The 20,760-nt window shown below is 37.1% G+C and overlaps 1 protein-coding gene across 1 annotated transcript in view; it reads right to left on the bottom strand.

Moving 5' to 3' along the window:
* Positions 1 to 562: 562 nt before the first annotated feature.
* LOC131070669 (U-box domain-containing protein 4) overlaps positions 563 to 20,760 on the bottom strand; it is a 68,833-nt gene continuing 48,635 nt past the window's right edge. Inside the window, exons 3-5 of the mRNA XM_058006259.2 lie at positions 3,885 to 4,001; positions 1,744 to 3,741; positions 563 to 1,622 (exon numbers count right to left, since the gene is read on the bottom strand). Coding sequence (XP_057862242.2) covers positions 1,527 to 1,622; positions 1,744 to 3,741; positions 3,885 to 4,001 — 2,211 coding nt within the window. The 3' untranslated portion in view covers positions 563 to 1,526. The remainder of the gene's footprint in view (positions 1,623 to 1,743; positions 3,742 to 3,884; positions 4,002 to 20,760) is intronic.

The raw sequence follows: 20,760 nt of genomic DNA on the forward strand, positions 1-20,760 counted from the left end.
CCCGAGGTTAATATACTACAAAATTTAAACTAAATAAATTCTTGAATAATATTATTATAAATGATAAAAAGCTCAAAAAAACATTTTGAAATTAGAAGATCAAAATTAAATCAAAAACCATAAGAAGTATCGAGCATGTAAATTGAAATATATGATATTCGTTTATATCTACATTTGTACTGCCATCCCTTTAGTTGCAATATATGATATTCAAGGGATCCCCATGCTTCCTTGTGCCCCCTGGAACAGACTGTGGAACATAGGAGTAAAATTAACAAAACTTAAAAGAAAATATTTTGGTCGGCCTCCAATACATCATTCAGGATGCTACCGAACTCCTGATGGTGCTCAATGAGAGAAGGTAAACTGGGGACATGAATAAATGCAAATGCTGATGGTTTATAATTCATGTCTTTAACATAATACCAATCTATGCAAAATTGAATCCACTAACTCTTGTGTTTCTCAGGAAATATGGTTTGAGAAACATACACATGGCATCAGGAAATGCAATTAATCACACTATTGTTTACAATCATACAAGAGTTTAGAATTCTAAAAGTTAGAATATAATGTGCCTCTAACAGAATAGGGCATCATATCTCATTCATTTAGACGAAAAGAACACAATTGCATATAGTACAACTTTACCAGTTTTGAGTACAAAAAGCTCCATTCTTTATAAAAAGATTTGAGCATGAGAATGTTCAACTCAAGGAGAGGATTCACGTGCATAGAACATACAGTGCACTGATAGGGAGTGTACTGGAATGGTAAGGGTGTAGTTCATAAATCATCTGCAGGCATTTCCAGTATTTCCCAGATTCAATTTCCTGAATCAATGTCCTTTTCTTGATTTTGCCTAAAAGCATATACCATGCTTATAATCAACCAGTGAATTGCCTGAAAACCAGCAACTGGAGCCAATCCACCAAAATAAATCATATTTGACATTTCTTAACAAATTGCCAAAAATAGAAACCCAAAGAAATGAAGATAAGACCAACTAAACAACCTAAGGCCTTTAACTGTCCCTAAGAAAAATTAAAAGCACGAAGCTTCTACAGATTCAATCCACTTAAGAACTCAAATTTGATAAATTTGGCACATCTCTCAAGCTCAAAATATTATCAAATGATACCCTAAATAAACGGTGGCAACGACAATGGTGGCAATGATGGTATATTACTGTATTGTATTCACTAGTTCCATCTGCCATATCTTTGACATCTACATAATCCTCCCTCGTGATAGAAGTAGCAAGGCCTTCCTCGAAATAATTTTTCAATCAAGTGATACAAGAGGTTTCTGACTGCTAACAGTTATCATTTGTGAGGTGATGAAACCACAACAAAAAGGTTTGTAAATAAAATGCAGAAGGCATCTGTGACAACAAACTAGAGGCATAATGTGATGAAAACCACTACCCTGGGTGGAAGGCGAGGTTGGTACCATTGCCAACAGTAATGCAATGAATGAAATGACTGAAGGAGCGGCAGAAAGAAGATTTAGCACTTGAAAAACTATCACATCCGATCAAAATGCCTATCCATGTGTCTGTCAGCACCCCTCCCCAGACCTGCATGACGCTGATCCCTAAAATGTCGAAGAAGAGCTTGTGCCTACATTAGAACATCCAACAACATATAGAGTTCAGATACATATAGCAATACAATTTAACTACAGAAGTTGAGTTACACTATAATATGGCTTTTTAATAATCATGTAGAGATTGAATTTCACCTTCTCCTTTGCTCGTGGAGTTCCAGATTGAGACAATGCAACTAGAGGTGGAATGGCACCTTCCTGTAAAACCAGAGCTCGGAACTTATTGCTATTTGTACAAAGTTGGAGAAGAGCCGCTGCAGCATTTTCCTTTCCCCTTTGAGACCCTATTTCAACTACTTCCACCAAAGCAGAAATGCCATGCTCCTCACCTATAGCAGCGCGACCTTCTTGAATGGTCGACAGATTGGCCAAAACAGCAACAGCCTTATCTACCATTCCAGCTGCAGGGTTCATAAGTTCAATAAGATGCTTAACAGCACCAGCTCGTACAATGCGGCCTTTGTTCTCATGTAAGATGGACAAGTTAAATAAAGCAGTGGCAGCATCCTTCTTTCCTCGGGGAGTGCCATTCATTAGGAGGTCCACTAAAGGTGGTATAGCACCAGATTGCCCAATGGCAATTTTATTTTCTTCCATAACTGACAAGCTGAATAAAGTTGCAGCAGCATTCTCTTTTGCTTCAGGATTACCTCCCCTAAGAACATTTATTAGAGGTTCAATTGCTCCTGCAGCAGCAATCTCAGTCTTATTGTTGTCATTTATAGATAAGTTCAGCAAAGCAGTCACGGCATTCTCTTGAGTCTTTGAGTCTAAAGAGCTAAGCAACCGAACCAAATGCCTGGTTGCTCCACAGTTTGCTATTGTGATCCTATTTTCCATATTGTATTTAGCAAGAAGACGTAGCTCTCCTGCAGCTTCCCTTTGAATTTCAAAAGAGTCACTTTGTAGATCTTCTACCAACTTTTCAACTTGTAGACGAATGCTTGACACATCACCATCTGAATCAGCTAATGTGGAAGATGAAATTGAAGGCACAGTAGTCCGGTCCTCCGTTCGTCGACCCCACAAATTTGGGATGTGCCCACCAGGGAATACTCTTTCAGATAATCTGGAGGTTCCTATGTCACTACGATGTGAACGTGCATTGGACAATGGTGTGGCTAACTCTCCAGAAACATCACTGCTGTATGGAGAGCAGTCACTTAAAGCTGTATTCCCCTCTGAAACAGGGGCATCTCCACCTGCTGATGTTTGCCCATCATCTAGACTTGAAGCAGTACTTGAAAGAGAGACATTTCGGCTGTGCCCTTGTATCTGATCAGAAACATGGTTGGAAATTTCTTCTGACACTTGTATCTGATGCTCGCCATTAAATAAAGAAGATCTATGTGTGCTTGTTTCTCCTTGTTCTGGAGTGAATCTTGACAAAAACCCCGAGTTTTCCTTCTCAAGGTCAAACTCTTCTGAGGAAATTTCTTTTTGACATGAAGCTTCAGTGTCTGAGCTTTTGACCATGAAACTATTTGTAGTCGGCAAAAAGCCAGAATCAGAATCTATGTTTTGTGTTTGATTTCGTGGAGATACATTGATCAGAAGTTTTGCTGGCTCAGGCAATGGGACATTGTTAGACTCGCACCAATTTGCAATTAATGCCTTTACAGTGTAGTTTGGAATGAGATTTTTGTGGCTAAGGGTCTGAAGTGTTTTGGGACATGTTGTCATACCCTGATCCAGCCACTGTTGGATGTACACCCTCTCATATGTTTGCCCAGAAGCCACAATCACTGGGTCTGACATCAACTCTAAGGAAAGAGGACAGCGAAAATCTGCAGGGATTGGGACTCCTGCTTCAGTTTGGGCTTGCTTGAGTTCAATCATGTAATCGCACAACTGTTTGACTAAATCAATGATTTGATTGATGTATTCTTCCTCCTGCTTGTCCTTGTCAGTGCGTGCATATTCTTTCTCCTTTTCCAGACAAGAGGCCTCTTTCAAAACATCTTGATTTGATATCAATTCAAGCTCTTCTGCAATCATTTTAAGTTTCTCATTGTCAACCTTGTGGCCTTCTCTCCGATCCCTCAAAACATTTTCTATATCTGCTGCTATTTGTTCATCACAAGACTCACGTGCATATTTTACCCTTTTTAGTTCCTGTGCACAGTGTTCAACCTATACACGAAAATATTAATGAATCTCAGAAACACATTACAAGTTATGTATTCTTACAAGCACAAGCTAAAAGATAAAACTCTAAACACTACACACTCATATAGAGTGCATCATTTCAAAGAGGTGTATCAAACAAAAAATACCTGTGATTTTGTGTGATCAGAAAGATGTAAAGAAGCAAATGGCAATGTGTTCAAAATGCTGCTTATTTTTAATGAAATACCCTCAAACTTTGGCTGGAACTGTTCACTATGCAAGACCTGAACAACAAACAGCACAGTAATTAGCCAGATAATCTAAACTCGGAAAAAAGAGTATCCCTTAGATCAGAAGAAGTTGAACCTATCCGCATAATAACTCAAACAAAAGTTATCTATATGAAAATATAAATGTAAATACAACTGTTCTCCTTTTAACCATCAGCACTAATTACAACAAAATATTCATGTATTCAAATTCCAAAGATTTTTCCATGGTAGGAAGATGATGTCTGCAACAAACGTTTCCCAACCCAAGAAAACAATAGTCTCAGCACAGTAGCATTCCATTTACACAACATTAACATAGCAATGCAAAAGAGTAAATGAAATTCAATTGCCCAGGTTTGGAGCAGAAAAAACTCAGCAAATTAAGAATAGAATTAAAAAGAAAATAGATAAGAATATATTTTAAAAAATCAGAACCACTTCATGTGTTCAAATTCCAAAGATTCAACATTCCATGGTAGTAAGATGATATCTGCAACAAACATTTCCCAACCCAAGAAAACAATAGTTCTCAGAATATTAGCATTCCATTTACACAACATTGACACAGCATGGCAAAAGAGTATATCAAATTGAATCACCCAGGTTTAGAGAAGGAAATAATCAGAAAATTAAGTGTAATTATGGGGAGAAAATAGATAAGAATATATTTTAAAAAACCAGAAGCACTTCCTTAAATACTTGTGACTTATTCCCAATTTTTTCAAAAATGTCAAGGAGTTTAACAGGTCAAACCCCAGGTTTGACTAGAAACCAGCAAGATGGTTGAATTGGTACGGGAAACATGGTGAGCCATAAATTACTCACAATTTTTGCTATTATTATTCTCAGATCTTTGCAAATAGAGCATCTTATACAATTTCAACAGCTAAATCATATCTATCAGAGCTATAATAATCAACTAAGTTTGCAATAGTTATGAAATTAAGTGAAACAAGTATCGCAATAAAAAGTGTAAAATAACATCTAAATAAATGCAATTGAATAGTTAGATTTATCTATGAGTCTTTTCTGTTGAATCTCAGCGGAAAAACTCACATAACAAGGTGAACACAATAACTTTCATTATATTGAAGTTAATAGTACAACGTTGATTGGTACATTTAATGCAGTAGAACACAACTTCTATCACTGCAATATCCATAAGCAACTGACTATAACGCCTAGATCATTTAACATTATTTGCTAATTAGTAAATATTCAAAGATATTTCAAGTCAAAACTTCCACGTCATAATCCTAAATGCCAAGATAATTTAATGTTGTAAACCTAGCACTGTCAACTACTATCTTGATGCCAACATTGAAAAGTAAATTACAAACCAATATGATGACTGATACATTCTGAATCCCCCCAGCCTCATGTTTATGTTTTGAATGGCTACACTGGGCTTTATTCTAGAACTTCGGAACTTCTATTTCATTAGATTTGCTGAAGCCGTTTTATCTTTAGTAGCACAGTTCACCAAGTTTCATCATGTTGCAGATCGTCTGGAATGAAATACCAATGTTTTACAGTATTTGAGCATACTTTCCTTCACAAGAAAATTTGTGTTATTTGTCAATCTTAATATATTCCCATTGTCACAAGACAACTGCTTGGTCCTCCGTGCTTCAATAGCAAATCACCAAGAAGCCTTATCAACAAGATTGTTTTACACGTTACAGTAATATGGATCCATAAGTTTTCTTATGTGGAGATATGAGAGTAATTTTTTATTGAACCAAGAAACTACACTTGCTTCCAAACTAAAGGCATAACCTGCAGGCTGTAGTCTATATCTTGTCACAACACAACTCACCCTGTGCCACTCTATATTCATCACACCATACAACCTCTATGCCAGAATTCAGAATCCCCTTTACATCTCTAAAATGCCCCTTAACTGCATACCAGTGGCAAGCCTTAGATGCAGTCATAATCTAGAAACTACATTCACTGCATAACAAAAGTTAGGACAGTACTTAATGAGCTTAACTGAAGCCTCAGTTGACTTCCTATATAATAATTCATTTGCTTCTTTAAAACAGAATTGACTAAAAGTTCCATTTCTACTAACATTGCATTAGATGAAACTTACTCTCTAATTTTATTTTATTTTCAGTTGCTCTTGAACGTACTTAATCTAAAAATTAAAATAGGCTTTTCCTTCTGTCAGAAATCAATTATAAGGGAATAATACAGTAAACCTATGTCCGTCATCTCAAACACCTTACAGCGTTCATACTTTTCTTTCAGGCTTTTTCATTAAGCTAACTCTATTGCCTATGATACACAGAAATACATCTCCAGAGGTAATTGGCTGTCCCCATCATGTCATATTTAAAGGACATGGGGACATGTCAGAAATATCCCCAATCTGTCCTTTATCCATGCCACCTACACAGAGACATCCTGGAAATGGCTATCTGTCATCCAGAGACCAGCTATCCCTGGATAGAAAACACATTTATTTTAATAAAATATTAAAAACTCGCCATTCTTTTTAAATAAGAGAGGTGAGAAGCCCACAATGCCCCCACACCCCTTCCAAAACCTAAAACTAAACTTGCAGCCCTCTTTTTAAAAAATGACAAATGCAGCCATAATACATTTCAGTTTTTTTGTGTTTTCATATTTGGGAGCAGTGACAGAACAGAGAGGAGAAGAGGAGAATGCAATTCCAGCAGCAAGGTAAGTTATACTTTTTTTCAAAAAATAAATCTCCCTTTCACAATTTTTAAAATTTAAAGTTCACAAGTTAAGGCAATTCTTTCGTTTGCACTTTTTGATTTGCACTCTCATTTTTTCGAACAACACAAGCAGCAGTGGAAGCAGTGAGAATGTTGGCATGGAACAAACAAACTGAATTGGGGGTTCATCAGAACATGGAAGTTTTGTAGACTGTGTTGCAGGGAGATGGGACTGGGATGCATTTCCCGTACCAGAAACACGTGCAGAGACATCCCTGCTTGAAGGAAACGTCCCACCTGGATTTCCGTGAGTTTCCAACTAAAACTCTAACCACCTTGAAATTTAAACCCAATAAACATGCAGTTTTGGCAGTTAGAGATTGATTTTAACAGGAAAAATCAATGGATTTTGCCGATTAATACAGTTTTACAGTGTAAAACCCACGTATATAATCCTCTCTATGCCTGCACCATGTATGTATTCAGTGCTGTGTATTTCCTAGGCACTAAATTTGTATGCAAATTAGGCAGTTTTAATGCCTAATCCGACAGTTTTAATGACTAATCCCACGGTTTTTCAAAGTTGAGGGTGGTTGTAATGATTATGCCTATATATTTTCCAAGGATTAGGGGCAACTTTTAATGGTCATGCCCACGATTTTTGGGGAAGTTAAGTACTTCTGTTTTGAAAGTTCAATGTCATGATATTTTCACTTTTAATGTTAGCAAATAAATAATTTATTAAATCATATTAAAAAATGGCATCTCCAAGTACCCTCATCTCCTATTTTTCAAAATCAGGGATACTGACACCAATATCAATCTCTCATTCCAATACCGATACTGATCTCTCATCAGCCATGTTTATAGATGACGTGGAGATTTATGAATTATGATAACCTATCTGTATGCCTTTCTGTCCTCTTAAGACCTTATGCAAAGTGCTCATTCAAAACCTCTAAAACTCTTTCGAAATTTGTAGTAGCTTCAGACAGATAAAAAACAAAAAATTGTGGGGAGAGTAGACATTGCTGGTGCCACTTGGGGAAAAAAGATTTTAGACAAAGCTACACCAACGTATTCAGTCACCTTTTGCACATGACAGGACATGGGTTTGAGATTTGTCCAAAGATAACCATAGCTAAGAAGGCCAAGGTAAATAGATTAATTATGGAGAGTGAACTAAGATCTAAGGGCATGCCAATAGAACCTATACAGTTTGTTATGCTATCAAGAATTGCAAACTGTTGAGATTTCTACAATAAAGAAAGAGAAAGACCAATTAGAGGCAAGAGAAAGTTGTAGGGATGTTGAATGTGCAATCATATGAAGAGGAAAATGATTCAATTGCTCAATTTTTTTATGCCCATGCCATCCAACTTCATGTGCACATTCTCTTTATTTCAAGAACATGCTGAAAAAAAATAGCATCACTTCCTCATATGTCCACCCCAAAGAACATAGACTACACACCACCCTCTATGATAAGTAGCATTAAAAGGTGAATTTTTTGATAAAAAATATTAAGCAAATCTAGCGAAGGATGGGTTGCTTGATCATCGTGGATGAGTGGACTGATATAAGACATCAGCCATTCATGAATGTCATAGATATATCTGCAATTGGCTCTTGTTTTACTAGATCAATTGATTCCGTAGAGATGCAAAAGGATGCAAACTTCCAATTTCAGATTTTGAGGGAGTTCATAGAAGAGTATGGGGTTTCAAACATTGTAGAAGGGATCACCAATTCAACATATGATTGAAATTTAGTTGACACGGTAGTGGAGGGTGCCTACAAGCATATTTTTTGGACATCATACTATGTCCATACATTAAATAATGCATTGAAGGACATAAGAAAGAAAAAACAGGTGAAGAAAGTAGTTGCAAAAGCAAGAGATATGCAAATGTTCATTTACAACCACCACACTTTACTCAATCTTTTCAAGAAATTTTCAAGAAAGGAATTCCTTAAACTTGTGGATACTAGATATGCCAACTACTTCATTTTATTACAGAGGATTCTTCGGGTGCAAATATCTCTATAGTTAATGTGGTTAATCCAAAGGGTGGTAAATAGGCAAAGGCAAACACAAGTAAAGGAAAGAGTGTGAAGCATAAGATACTTGACTATAATTGGTGGTCCACCATGAGGTAAAAATTATATTATTTATGTTTGTAACTTGTAAATTATTATGTTCCGTGGGGAGATGTCCCCGGCACTTAAATCTGCATTCTTGTTCCCCATCTCATTACAAAAATAGTGAGACAGCAAGGGTCGTCCCCTAGTCATTGGCAATTCATCCCAAAACTTTGAAACATTCCCAAAATTGGCACAAAACATTAGGAAATGTCTACATGACATTTGGTCATCCCAAGGGCAATCAAGGACGTTTCAGACATCTCTAAGTTGTCAATTCAAGTAAAAGTGCAAGTACGAGAACCGTAACCTAGTATGACAGTATGGCATTTTTTTTCCTTGGGTACAACTACAAGAATACATATGGTTCAAAATTATAAATTCTTAATATTGTGTTCCACGAGGATGTGTACACCCCCAAAAAACCCGTGTCCCCTGTAGCGGGACGTTTTCAAGACTTGGGGACTTGGGGGAAATGTTCTCCCATAAAGCACCACGACTTATGTCACCTCTATCGGGGACACCACTGGGTCACTTGTTATATGGCACATGCCATTACATACTAATTGCAACCTTTAACTTCATGAAAACTAGTTTGCCTTTCATGGGGCACTCATAGAGATATTATATTGCAAACTTTGCCTTTGAAGATTTCAATTCACCTCTATTTTTATATCAGCACCACCCCACCACCACCACTCCATTGTCGTCCCCTCACCATCCCCAATTTTTAGCCCTTGGTCCCCCGGTCCTCAAAACTCGTTCCCATGTCCCCTCGTAAGGAAACTCCGTGGAACTATGAAATTATAACAATGATACTCATAAATTGATAATTGCCAATTAATAGAATATTTAAGTACCTCATAATATCATATTCATAATTTGCAAAAACGATAATGCTCAAGTCTCAAAACATCATTACACAATGAAAATTCAAATTACAATCGATATTTGATCTTCATATTCTTCTTCATTAGAAAAATCAAGGTCAACATTTGGTTCAACTTCATTTGAACCAGAATCCATTGGATTGCCACTCCCACTAGCTGTGTCAAGTGCAAAAGCTACCTCATCTACAGAGGCCTAGGCTTGTTGTGCAACTATAGCATCTAAATCAGCACATTCGAGAGTTAGATCCCAATTCTTTGTCACATCCTTATTATCTTCAGGTTTATTATGTGATAAAGATGAAGGTTGGAGTGTGATAACAAATCCTCAGTTTTTGTTTGCACCCAAATGGTTGTGCTTGACCGAGCGTATGAAGGAGTATGTACTCCAATTCCATTCAACTGAAGAACTTGCAGCATGTTGAGTTTGCGTACAGCATTTAGTATTTAATTTTATAATTCAAGAATCAAAAGTTAAAAGTTAAAACATAAATCATAAATCATAAAATTATATTATCATAGAATAAAAATATAATATATAACACGATAGCATCAAAAGAAAGACGAGAAAAATAATAAATGAAAAGATACCTACTTAGGAGAAAATTTGGATTGCAAGAGGTTGCAAGAAAATGGAGCCTTGATCATGTAGATTCCACCACTCATCAGACTTTTCCTATATTTATCATGAAGAGTACCGCCATCATAATTTTTTGAAGCTATGACTTGGCCAAACTCGCTCAAGACAATACTTTGGATTTCTTTATTTGTATATATCTTTCTAATTGTAGCCTTAGCCAATAGCAACCTTCCTATCTCTATAGGGTGCTACCCTCCTCAATAATGAAAGTACCTCTTTGCTATAATACTTTGGCAACAAAGCAAATGCTAAGAGATGTAAAGGAGGCATTCATCTTGTTCCAACAGTCAACAATAATTTTTGCACAATTTTGAAAAATGTTTCTATTGGGTCATGTTCCTTGGCCTCTAAATTGTTCTTATTTTCTCCACCCTAGTGTCCATCATAAATTTCACCCAAACATGGGCGATCAGTATCAACATACCTAATCATGCTCATGATGGGCTCAATGAAATTCAAAACATATCCCGCCACGCACCACCACTCATCATCTAAGATCAATGCTTTTACTTTTTTGGGCTCTTTCTATGCTTGACTGCCTCCATACACTCCACAAGTTGCTGATGACCATAGGCCTCTTGCACCTTCACAAGTCGTCTTAAGACAATTGTGTGAGATGCAAATCGTGTTTCAGCAACCTAACATGGTATAAAAGTATACGTCACATATCAATAATTAAAAATATGTTAAAAAATAAAATTTAAATTACCTTCAAGAACTCCACCTTGGAGAAGGTTCTGAATAGCTTATGACATATGATCAATCACAAATCTAAATCTCCTTGACCTCCATGTAGACTTGTTTGACCCATTCAATTTGTGTGCCAATCTTTTGCACTATTAAATTGAGTGATTGGACTACACATGATATCCAAAAACTGTGACTACATGTAACCTTCACTATAGACCCAACCGCCCTACATTTTCTAGTGTTGTCTATCATGACTTGGACAACATTTTCAAACCCTGCCATGTGAATGGATCTATGAGGATATTGACAATCAAACTGACAATACTTGCCCTTCACAGTCCATTGCCTTCAAAACAACACCCCTTTAGGAGACACTACTAAAACATCGACCAATGGTCTATTTTTGCAATCTTTCCATGCATCAAAGTGATGGACATGGATGTTTTGGGCAATGTATCCTTGATCACTCTCAATGATGTCTCTACTAAAGCTTTCTCCTTCGCCAATAAGGTGGTTTGCACCTTTTCATACCTAGGACTAACATAATCAAGAGGTGCATTGCAAAGGGTATTCACCATATCCAGTGTAATGTTCCCTTTTGGGATATACCTGAATTTTGCCCAAAAATAACAATACCAATGATACAATTTATTTACCAAAGTATTCTTTCACTAAATTACACTATAGCAATTGAATTTAGGAAAATAACCAATTAACATGAAGCTAAATAATAATGAAACTCTTATTGTAAATATGCACATTATCACTTCAACCATATTAGAAACATGAGGGGAAGGCACCATAGGATGCCGAGAGACTATCCTCCTTAATTAAGCCAAAGAGCATTGAACAAGCAGCCAACTCAATCTGACCCCTGGCCCACAAGCAACCAAATCAATGGGTGCCCACAAGTAACCAACTCAATGGCATCCACTAAATGGACAAGACCTGTACTCTTGCATACCTATTGTGTTTCCTTGCCCATTTCTAATATATGATTGCTTTACAAAAATCAATAAATAATTACTTATCCTAAATCCTTGATAAATTGGCAATTTGATTATATTTCTGTTAATATTATGGACTGCTGTTCTTAAATTCTAATTCAATTGCAGTTATAAATTCTTCTCCAATTCGAACTTGATTATTCCATTCTGTTGAATTCATTTATTCCTTAATATTCCGATTTCTTATTCTTCATTACTACTTGATTGTTCGATCTCTACATAATAATTCTAGGCTGCTTATATAAAATCAGACTCTGCTCTTTATTGGCTCCCTATCTGATTTCAGATCAAATGCTACTTCCCATTCATTTGATTGATCCTTCATGGGTTCAATTCAGATCTCAGAATCCCTTGTCTGATTGATGCCCTTCTTGGAATCAATTGCTCTCCCTTTTATATCTCTTATTTGGAAGGAGTCATACCCTTTCACGGAAACCATTACCTTTGTAAAATATGCATCCCTTCATGGTTTAAGTGTTGCCTTTCTTAGGTTAACTAATCAAGTCAGCCCTCTAACAAATATAATTATTTCATGGTCTTTTTTTAATGAGGTCAGCCCTCTATTAAATGGTTGTTGCTAATTATTATTTTAATCCTTTTTTATGGCCAGCCTTGTTATTTAATCACCAACTGATCATTATTTATAAGGTCGGATTTGAGATCTGTTCTTAGTTGGGTAGGGCATGACACCATTGCTGCAATAGTTTAATCAAATTTCTACCCCTTTGATAAATTCTTAATTTATGACCCGCTTCTTCTATGGATTGGTAGCTTAAAAAAGGTGCCAGACACTATATTCTTCAACTTGACTTTTCCTCTTAGATTCAAGGTGTTCAAATCATATGTATCTTGCAAAATCTTCTAACTCAAATTTTCCACTAATAGAGACTTCACAAATTTGACAATCCATGACGCTTAATGCACTATGAAATACCTGAAATGATATCTCCAAGAACTGGCTAGAGCAAATCGTTCCACTACCAAAACTGGCAATCCCTTAGGGTTTTCGTCCTAGGGTAAAAAGCTCCAAGAAGTTCTCTAGACAAGTATAATAAAATAAGAAAGCATATCTCAAATGAGTCCCACAATGCTCTTTTTATAACCAACTAGGGAAGATTCTAGAACACTTTTTAAGTTTTCCCTCTCTTTTTTAATTTTTAAGTTAAACTCAAGAAATAATAAAGTGACTTAAAATCTTTATCTAGATAACCTTTAAAATCACTCTATATGCTTATTAGGTTAATTATATAATATTATCCTTATGATAAAATTTGATGGATAATATTAAATAATTGAATTAATTAATTCCCTTTTTCTTGACTTTAGCCTATGGGTATTAAATAGGCTAATAAATCTTCCTGCACTTACTCTACAGAAAAGGACATTACAATCCTCCCTTCCCAAAATTTATTGCCCTCAAGCAATTGAAAATTAGGATGTTGTAGAATTTGCTCACTCCCAAGTGGCATCCTCCATGGGCAAGTCTCTCCATATAATAAGATACTCCTTAACCATCCTGCTCCTCAAATTCCTTTCCTTAACATATACATTCTATCAAGTACCAAAACCAATCTACCCCTACTCATCCAAAGGTGGTAGCTCTATTGAAGAGGTGATCTGCTGCCCAATGCCTTCTTGAGGCATGATAAATGAAATACATTGTGGATTCTACTATTCTCTGGCAGCTCAAGCTCATAAGCCACTTTCCCCACCCTCTTGACTATCCTATAGGGGCCATAGAAATGCGGTTTTAATTTCTCTCCACCACTTTTCTTCAAAGAAGACTATTAGTAAGGCTGCAATTGTAAGAAGACCAAATCTCCTACCTCAAAACTACCCTCAACCCTATGTTTGTCTACAATATCTTTTGCTAACTTTGAGCACTCTATAAATTATCCTTAAGGGAATTAAGGATGTCCTAACTCTCCTGAATCAAATCCTTGGCTTTAGGTGCCCTCCTGTCACCAAAAGCCAAATCCAAGAATGATGAAGCATCATAGCCATACAAATCTCTAAATGGATTCATTCCTATCAACATGTTATAGGTGGTGTTATAGCAACGCTCCCCTAAATGCAACCACCTAATCCAATCTTTTTGCTGACCCACAACATAGTTACGCAACTATACCTCAACCCACTTAATCACAATCTCTATCTAACCATCTATTTGAGGGTGATAACTCATCCTAGGAGTCAATTCAGTGCCAACTAACCTGAATGGCTCCTATCAAAATGCACTAAGAAATCTGTTATCCCTATCACTAACAATGTTTCTTGGCAACCCATGGAGCCTGAACAACTCTCTGAAAAACAATTATGCAACTTGTGGTACCTTATATTTTAATGAGATGGTAAAGAAATGAGCAAACTTGGTCAATCAATCAACTACCCAATGATGCAATATCTACCCTATACCCTCAATAGACCAATGATAAAATCCATAGATATACTTTCCCACTTCTACTTTGGAATATGCAATGGCTATTGCAGACCAGCTGGAAAAGTGTGTCTTGATATAATGTCCCCTATTGGTAGGCTGCCGAGTCCCAATGATTAACATACATTACTATGCATCATAGATGAACCACTCGCCGAGTTTTAAACTCGCCGAGTTTTCAAGCTCAGCGAGTAATATTGACTTTTACTTGCCGAATTTTCAGTCTTGGCGAGTTTTTGTCAAAAACTCAGCCGCTCCAGCATTATACCAAAAAATGTCAAAAACAGATTTCATTTCATTATTTTAGCTTGGGTTTTTTGCTGAGAAGGGGGAAGAGTGACTCCAACACTCTTGCAAGGTGATTTCCAGCTATTCTTGCCAATTCCAAGTAGATTAAAAGGGGATTTGAGGTGGTTTTTCAAGAAAAATCAGATTCCCAGGTTGGTTGGTTTTTTTTTCTATACTTTTTTAAAACATGTTTATTTTTTGTTGCATCTAGATGAATTAGAAATCATTCCTAAGTAGTCTAAAATCTTTTTAAGTTATTTGAACAAGATTTAACACTAGTTTTGACAAGTTTTGTTAAAATTTTCACTAAATTTTTGAAGAATCTCTAGTTTTCAAAAAAAAATCAAACCCTAATAGTTTTTTGTTTTTTTAAACTTTGAATGATGTCTAAATTTTTTTTAACTAATTTAGATAGTTTGCTAGCTTTTATGGCAAGTTCTAATTGGCCACTAGAACCATGCCCATCTGAATAAATAGGCACTCGTCCTAAAGGTGCTAGAGATACGACTTGGAGGTATGCCTATGAGGGACCGGATTCTAGACAGTTATTTGCATAAAGTGTGAAAAAATACTTCATGGAGGCATCAACCGCCTCAAATACCACCTTGCAGGCATAGACAAGCATGATGCTAGAGAATGCATTGGGACCAATCCTGAAATAAAAAGACAAATAAATGCCCTACTTGCAGCTGGGGAAGAGAAGAAATTGCAAAGGGAGAAGGTAAAGCTAGCTGTGAGATCAACTATAGCTGAATCTCAAGGTGCTTCTATTGACATTGAAGAAGAACAAGAAGCACTTGAGGGCATAGTGGGCTCTCGGTGTGGCCCACGTATCCGCAAACCCACCACCACCTCGCCCATTGCTTTTGCTTCCTCTAGTAGAGTACATGGGGTTGGCAGGGGCACTGTTGCATCACAATCAAGGCCATAGGTGATTGTTTTGTGCCCAGGTGGAGTACAACCATCATTAGAGGCCACTTGATGGAATAGGTTAGCACATGAGAAAACCGACATTGCAGCAACTGATTTTTGGTACTTCAACAACATTCCATTCAATGTGGCACACAATCCTTATTGGCTGAATTTGGTGACCGCAATGACAGTTGCATGAAAGGGGTACAAGGCCCCTTCTCGCAAGGATTTGAGTGGGAGGTTAATAAATTACTAAATAATCCACTTGATTTTATTTTTAATTGTTTTTTAGATTTCTTATTTATTAAATCAAAATTGTGTACTAAGACCTAATTTCACTTTGTTCTTGTAGGTTTGCTAACAAATGCAGTTGCTAGGGCAAAAGAAGTGGTGGAGGACCAAAAAAATGAATGAACAAAATATGGCTGCACCATTCTTTCTGATGGGTGGACAGATGGCAAGAACCGCGCCATCATTAATTTTTTGGTTGCTTGCAAGGACAATGTAGTGTTCTTGAAATCGGTCGATGCCTCCAGTAAGGTGAAAAATGCAGAAACATTGGTTGGAATGTTGGAGCACGTTGTCATGGAGGTGGGAGTAGAGAATGTGCTGCAAATCATCACAGATAATGCAGCAGCATATGTGGCAGCAGGTAGAATCCTTATGAATTATCACCTGTAGCAATATTTTCACTTGTTGTGGCTTTGTTTTTTTTGGTTGCATCTTTCTTAAGAATAACTTCTTCTTTTGCAGATAGAATCCTCCAAGAGAGGCACCTCACTCTTTTTTGGACACCTTATGCAACACATGTCCTTGACCTTCTTTTGGAGGACATAGGGAAACTTGAGTGGGTGACTCCAATTGTGGAAGATGCAAGGAGGATCACGAAATATATTTACAATCACCCTTGGTTTCTACATTTGATGAGAAAGCACACCCAAGGGAAAGATTTGGTGAGAGCTGGTGTCACAAGGTTTGCAACGATTTTCTTGACGTTGCAAAGCATTCTTGCTACATTGAATTCTTTGAAACAAAAGTTTGTGAGTGAAGCATGGCTAAACTCACCTTATTCAAAGAAGGCTGAAGGAGAGGTTCTCGCATGCATAGTCTTCGACAGCCAATTTGCACAAAGGCTAAACTCATAGTCTTCGACAACCAATTTGCATAGTCTTCGACAGCCAATTTGTGAGTGAAGCATGGCTAAACTCACCTTATTCAAAGAAGGCTGAAGGAGAGGTTGTCGCATGCATAGTCTTCGACAGCCAATTTGCACAAAGGGCTGCAGAGATTTTGAAGGTAACTTCAAAACTTTAATTTTTAATTATTCTCGATTCAAGTCTCTCATTACTAATTTGTAACTTCATTAATTAATTATTAATATTTTTGTAATTTGTATTTTTCAATTGTAGGTGTCAGAGCCCTTGGTTAGAGTTCTCTGCTTGATCGATGGGGATAAAACCCCAATGGGGTATATTTATGAGGCCATGGATAGGGCCAAGGAGTCTATCAGAAATTACTACAAGGGGGATAGGCTCAAATTTGATCCCATTTGGGAGATTATTGATAAGAGGTGGAACAATCAACTTCACCAACCCATTCATGCAGCAAGGTACTTCCTCAACCCTCGTTTTAAGTTTGAGGGTTCTTACTCATATGCTAATGGAGAGGTCATGGAGGACCTCACTACATGCATTCAGAGGATGGTACCCGATGTTGAGGAGAGAGACCTCATCGTGGGCGAACTCCAAAATTATGAGGAAGCAATGGGTAATCTATTCTCTTCAAAGCTGGCTAGGAGAGGAAGAACCACTCAAACCCCAGGTATAACATTTGCCATTTGGATTTTGGGATCTAAAGTGATTGATAAATTGATAAATTATGTTTTCTCTTTTCTCTTTGCTTTCTAACTTTTCAAAAAAAAAAAAATTGCAAATGCTTGGTGGCAAAACTGGGGTGGAAACACCCCACATCTCAAAAAATTTGCCCTCAAAATCTTATGCCTCTCAAAATCTTATGCCAGCCTTGTAGTTCATCCAATTGTGAGCGCAATTCGAGCTTGTTTCAAGCAATCCACACGAAGAAGAGGAGCAAGTTAGCGCAGAAACGCCTCAATGACCTTCTCTTCGTGCAATATAATCTTCGATTGCGTGAAAGGAAGGTAGAGGAAGTAGAAGGTGGGCCAATTGACTTGAATGATATAGATCCTTACAGTGATTGGACATCACAGGAGCACCCTCCATTGTTTTCTGAGGATGACATCACTGATTTGGAGAGGCAGGCTATGGAGGAGGAGGGGGGTGGATTTGGTTTCACGCTGGATGACATTGAGGAGGAAGAGGATGAGGATGAGGAGTCATTGCCAGTGCCAGAAGCAGGTGGAGACATAGCTTCATCCAGGATGGAGGACGAGCCAGCCATACCGAGCGAGGAGGCACAGTCACACCCACTGTAGACTTCTCGGACTAGACCCTCTAGTTCTACCTCTCCCCTAGTTTTTGCTAGAGCTGGGAAGAGGAAGTTGTAATTGTAATGATGTATTTACTTTTGGTTCTACAAAAACTATTTACTATTTTGCTTCGAGGCTTCCAGCCATCAGCATTCCTCATGAGGATGTGATTTTGTAGACACTTTGCATTTAAATATATCTAGAATCAGCTTGTTTCTTTTGTGTTCTCATGTATTGACTCATTGGATGCATCTTCTCATTAAATTTTGCAAAAAAATGCATTTTTAATTAAATTTAAGCATGTTTTTAAGTTGCCAAGTTATTTTTTCAGGCCTTGGCGAGTTTTGCCGAGTGGCGAGTAGTTCAACTATGCTATGGATGATTACGTCTTAAATCAGATTATTAAAATTAAGGAACAATTAGGATTCATAGTACATTTGATAATTACTCTTCTTACACCCCAATCCGTACTTCTTTCCTAATCATCAACCCTAATGGAAGATGGGGAATTACTTGTCATAGGGCGCTTGGAAACCAATCTACAAGTAGGCTCCCTCAAGGTTTCGGGACTCCATCCATATCCCATCTTGGGCTTACCTATCTTCTGAGGTATTACTCCGCCTCTCCCTAACAAAACCAACCTATCCTCATGAGGCCAATAGCGAATGATTAAGGAATGGGCTATGAGTACACTAACTTCTAATGTATTATGAATGTGTAAACAATTAAAATTAAGCAATTTGTCATATAAATCTAATTAACGAATATAAATCTTATTAATATTGTTATATGTGTAAATAAGAATAAAAGTAACAGCTATACTATGGGCCATATATCTAACCTTATTCCTATTAGTATTCAGGCATAATATTTATGTAATAAGCATGTAGTTCTTGGGATAGATACAGCATAACAATCTGCTGTCATAATAATGATCTACCATTATATTAATATATTATGTATCCTTTTATAATCATAAAATTGTGTGATATATCCACTTTCAATTGACATGTTGTTTTGGTTATATATCCTCTAAGAGACGGTGGAAGGTTGTGTCTTTATTTGGTCACAATTCTCTCAGAAGTAACACCCCTTCATATCTTTTGCCCCTTCCTTAATTAAATCAATTATTGTTATGCTCCTTAACAACCCATGCTTTGCCTTGACAAATCAGGGTACTATTCCTTGTCGAGAGTGCGTTGTATGATGGAAGAGAGTCTTGTCTAAGCTGACTGCTCATCTAATGAACTCTTCGATCTGCTGTCGTGTTGACTTACATAAGGATCGTTGTATATTCTTATGCATCGATCTGCCTTCTCATTACTGCTTATGACGATAATTAGGGCTTAATCTATTGATTCCCATAGAAAATCGTGAAGTCTTACAAGTAAGACGATTGTTTGAATTATATATATATATGAACTCATCCTAAGGACGGTGTGGAAAAATGTAATTAAGGCGGGGGCATGACATCTGACTTGTTCTATTGACAAGTCATGCATCCCCTAACATGACACAAGACATCATCTTTGAGGCCCTTCCAAGAGAACCTCTCCCAGACCTGCCTATAAGTTTTGAGTATCTTGGATATTCTACCAGAGATGTATCATGGATGGCTCTCAAAATCTTCTCCTTAAGCTTATAGACTTAGGGACCAAATATATCTTGTCCTTGTAACAAATGACATCATCTACCACCTTATACATATCATCCTGAATCTTCGCATCCAATCCATCACTTCACATGCAAATGTGTTTTTGGAGAACTCAACAAAAAGGTGAGCCTTCCAATCCATTGAAATTTCTACTAGAGAACAAGTAGTGGGTTTTCTAGAGAGAGCATCAACAACAATATTCCTACATTACCTGGGGATGCGTCCCCGGTTTTGTTTTTGATGTCTCCATAAATTTTGTATATAGGCAGTGAATTTTGACAATGAATTCTATAAGCAATTTGACTCTAACTCTCAATTTAACACAAATTTGCCATAAGAACTCTGCTAGTTCTTATATTATAAGGTTCTATAATGCATATGTGCATGTTTTATCCATGTTTTCATATGAATATTTTAAATTTCCCTATATATTTTAATTTTTCCTATTTTTATATAACCGTCCCCTTTGCCATCCCCTAGCCGTCACCAAAATTGGCAAAAAATATCACTGTCCTGAAAACACGTACCCTTGTCCCTTGTCGTCCCCGTCCCGGAAACTTAGGGTAACATAGCAATATTCTTTTTTCTCTTATCATACTCTATATCAATATCATATGCTTGTATCTTGCTAGCCCACTTTTGTTGCCTCTCATTCCAATCTTTCTACTCCGGGAAGTATTTCAAGTTGTTATGGTCTATTATGACGACAAAATTCCCACCTACTAAGTAATTTCTGAACTTCGCCAATGCACGCATGATGGCAAGCATCGCCTTGTCATAGATGGAATAGAGCCTATTTGTCTCCCTAACCTTTCATCTCTCATATGCAAGGGGGTGCCTATTTTGCATCAGCACTACTCCAATCCCCTCACCTGAAGCATCACATTCTAGCACAAAGGGCTAAATGAAATCCGGTAAAGCCAAAACTAGACAAGTACTCATCACCTCCTTGACTTTTTCAAATGCCCACTAAACCTT

The sequence above is a fragment of the Cryptomeria japonica genome, chromosome 5 (assembly GCF_030272615.1).
Source record: "Cryptomeria japonica chromosome 5, Sugi_1.0, whole genome shotgun sequence".
Lineage (NCBI taxonomy): Eukaryota > Viridiplantae > Streptophyta > Pinopsida > Cupressales > Cupressaceae > Cryptomeria > Cryptomeria japonica.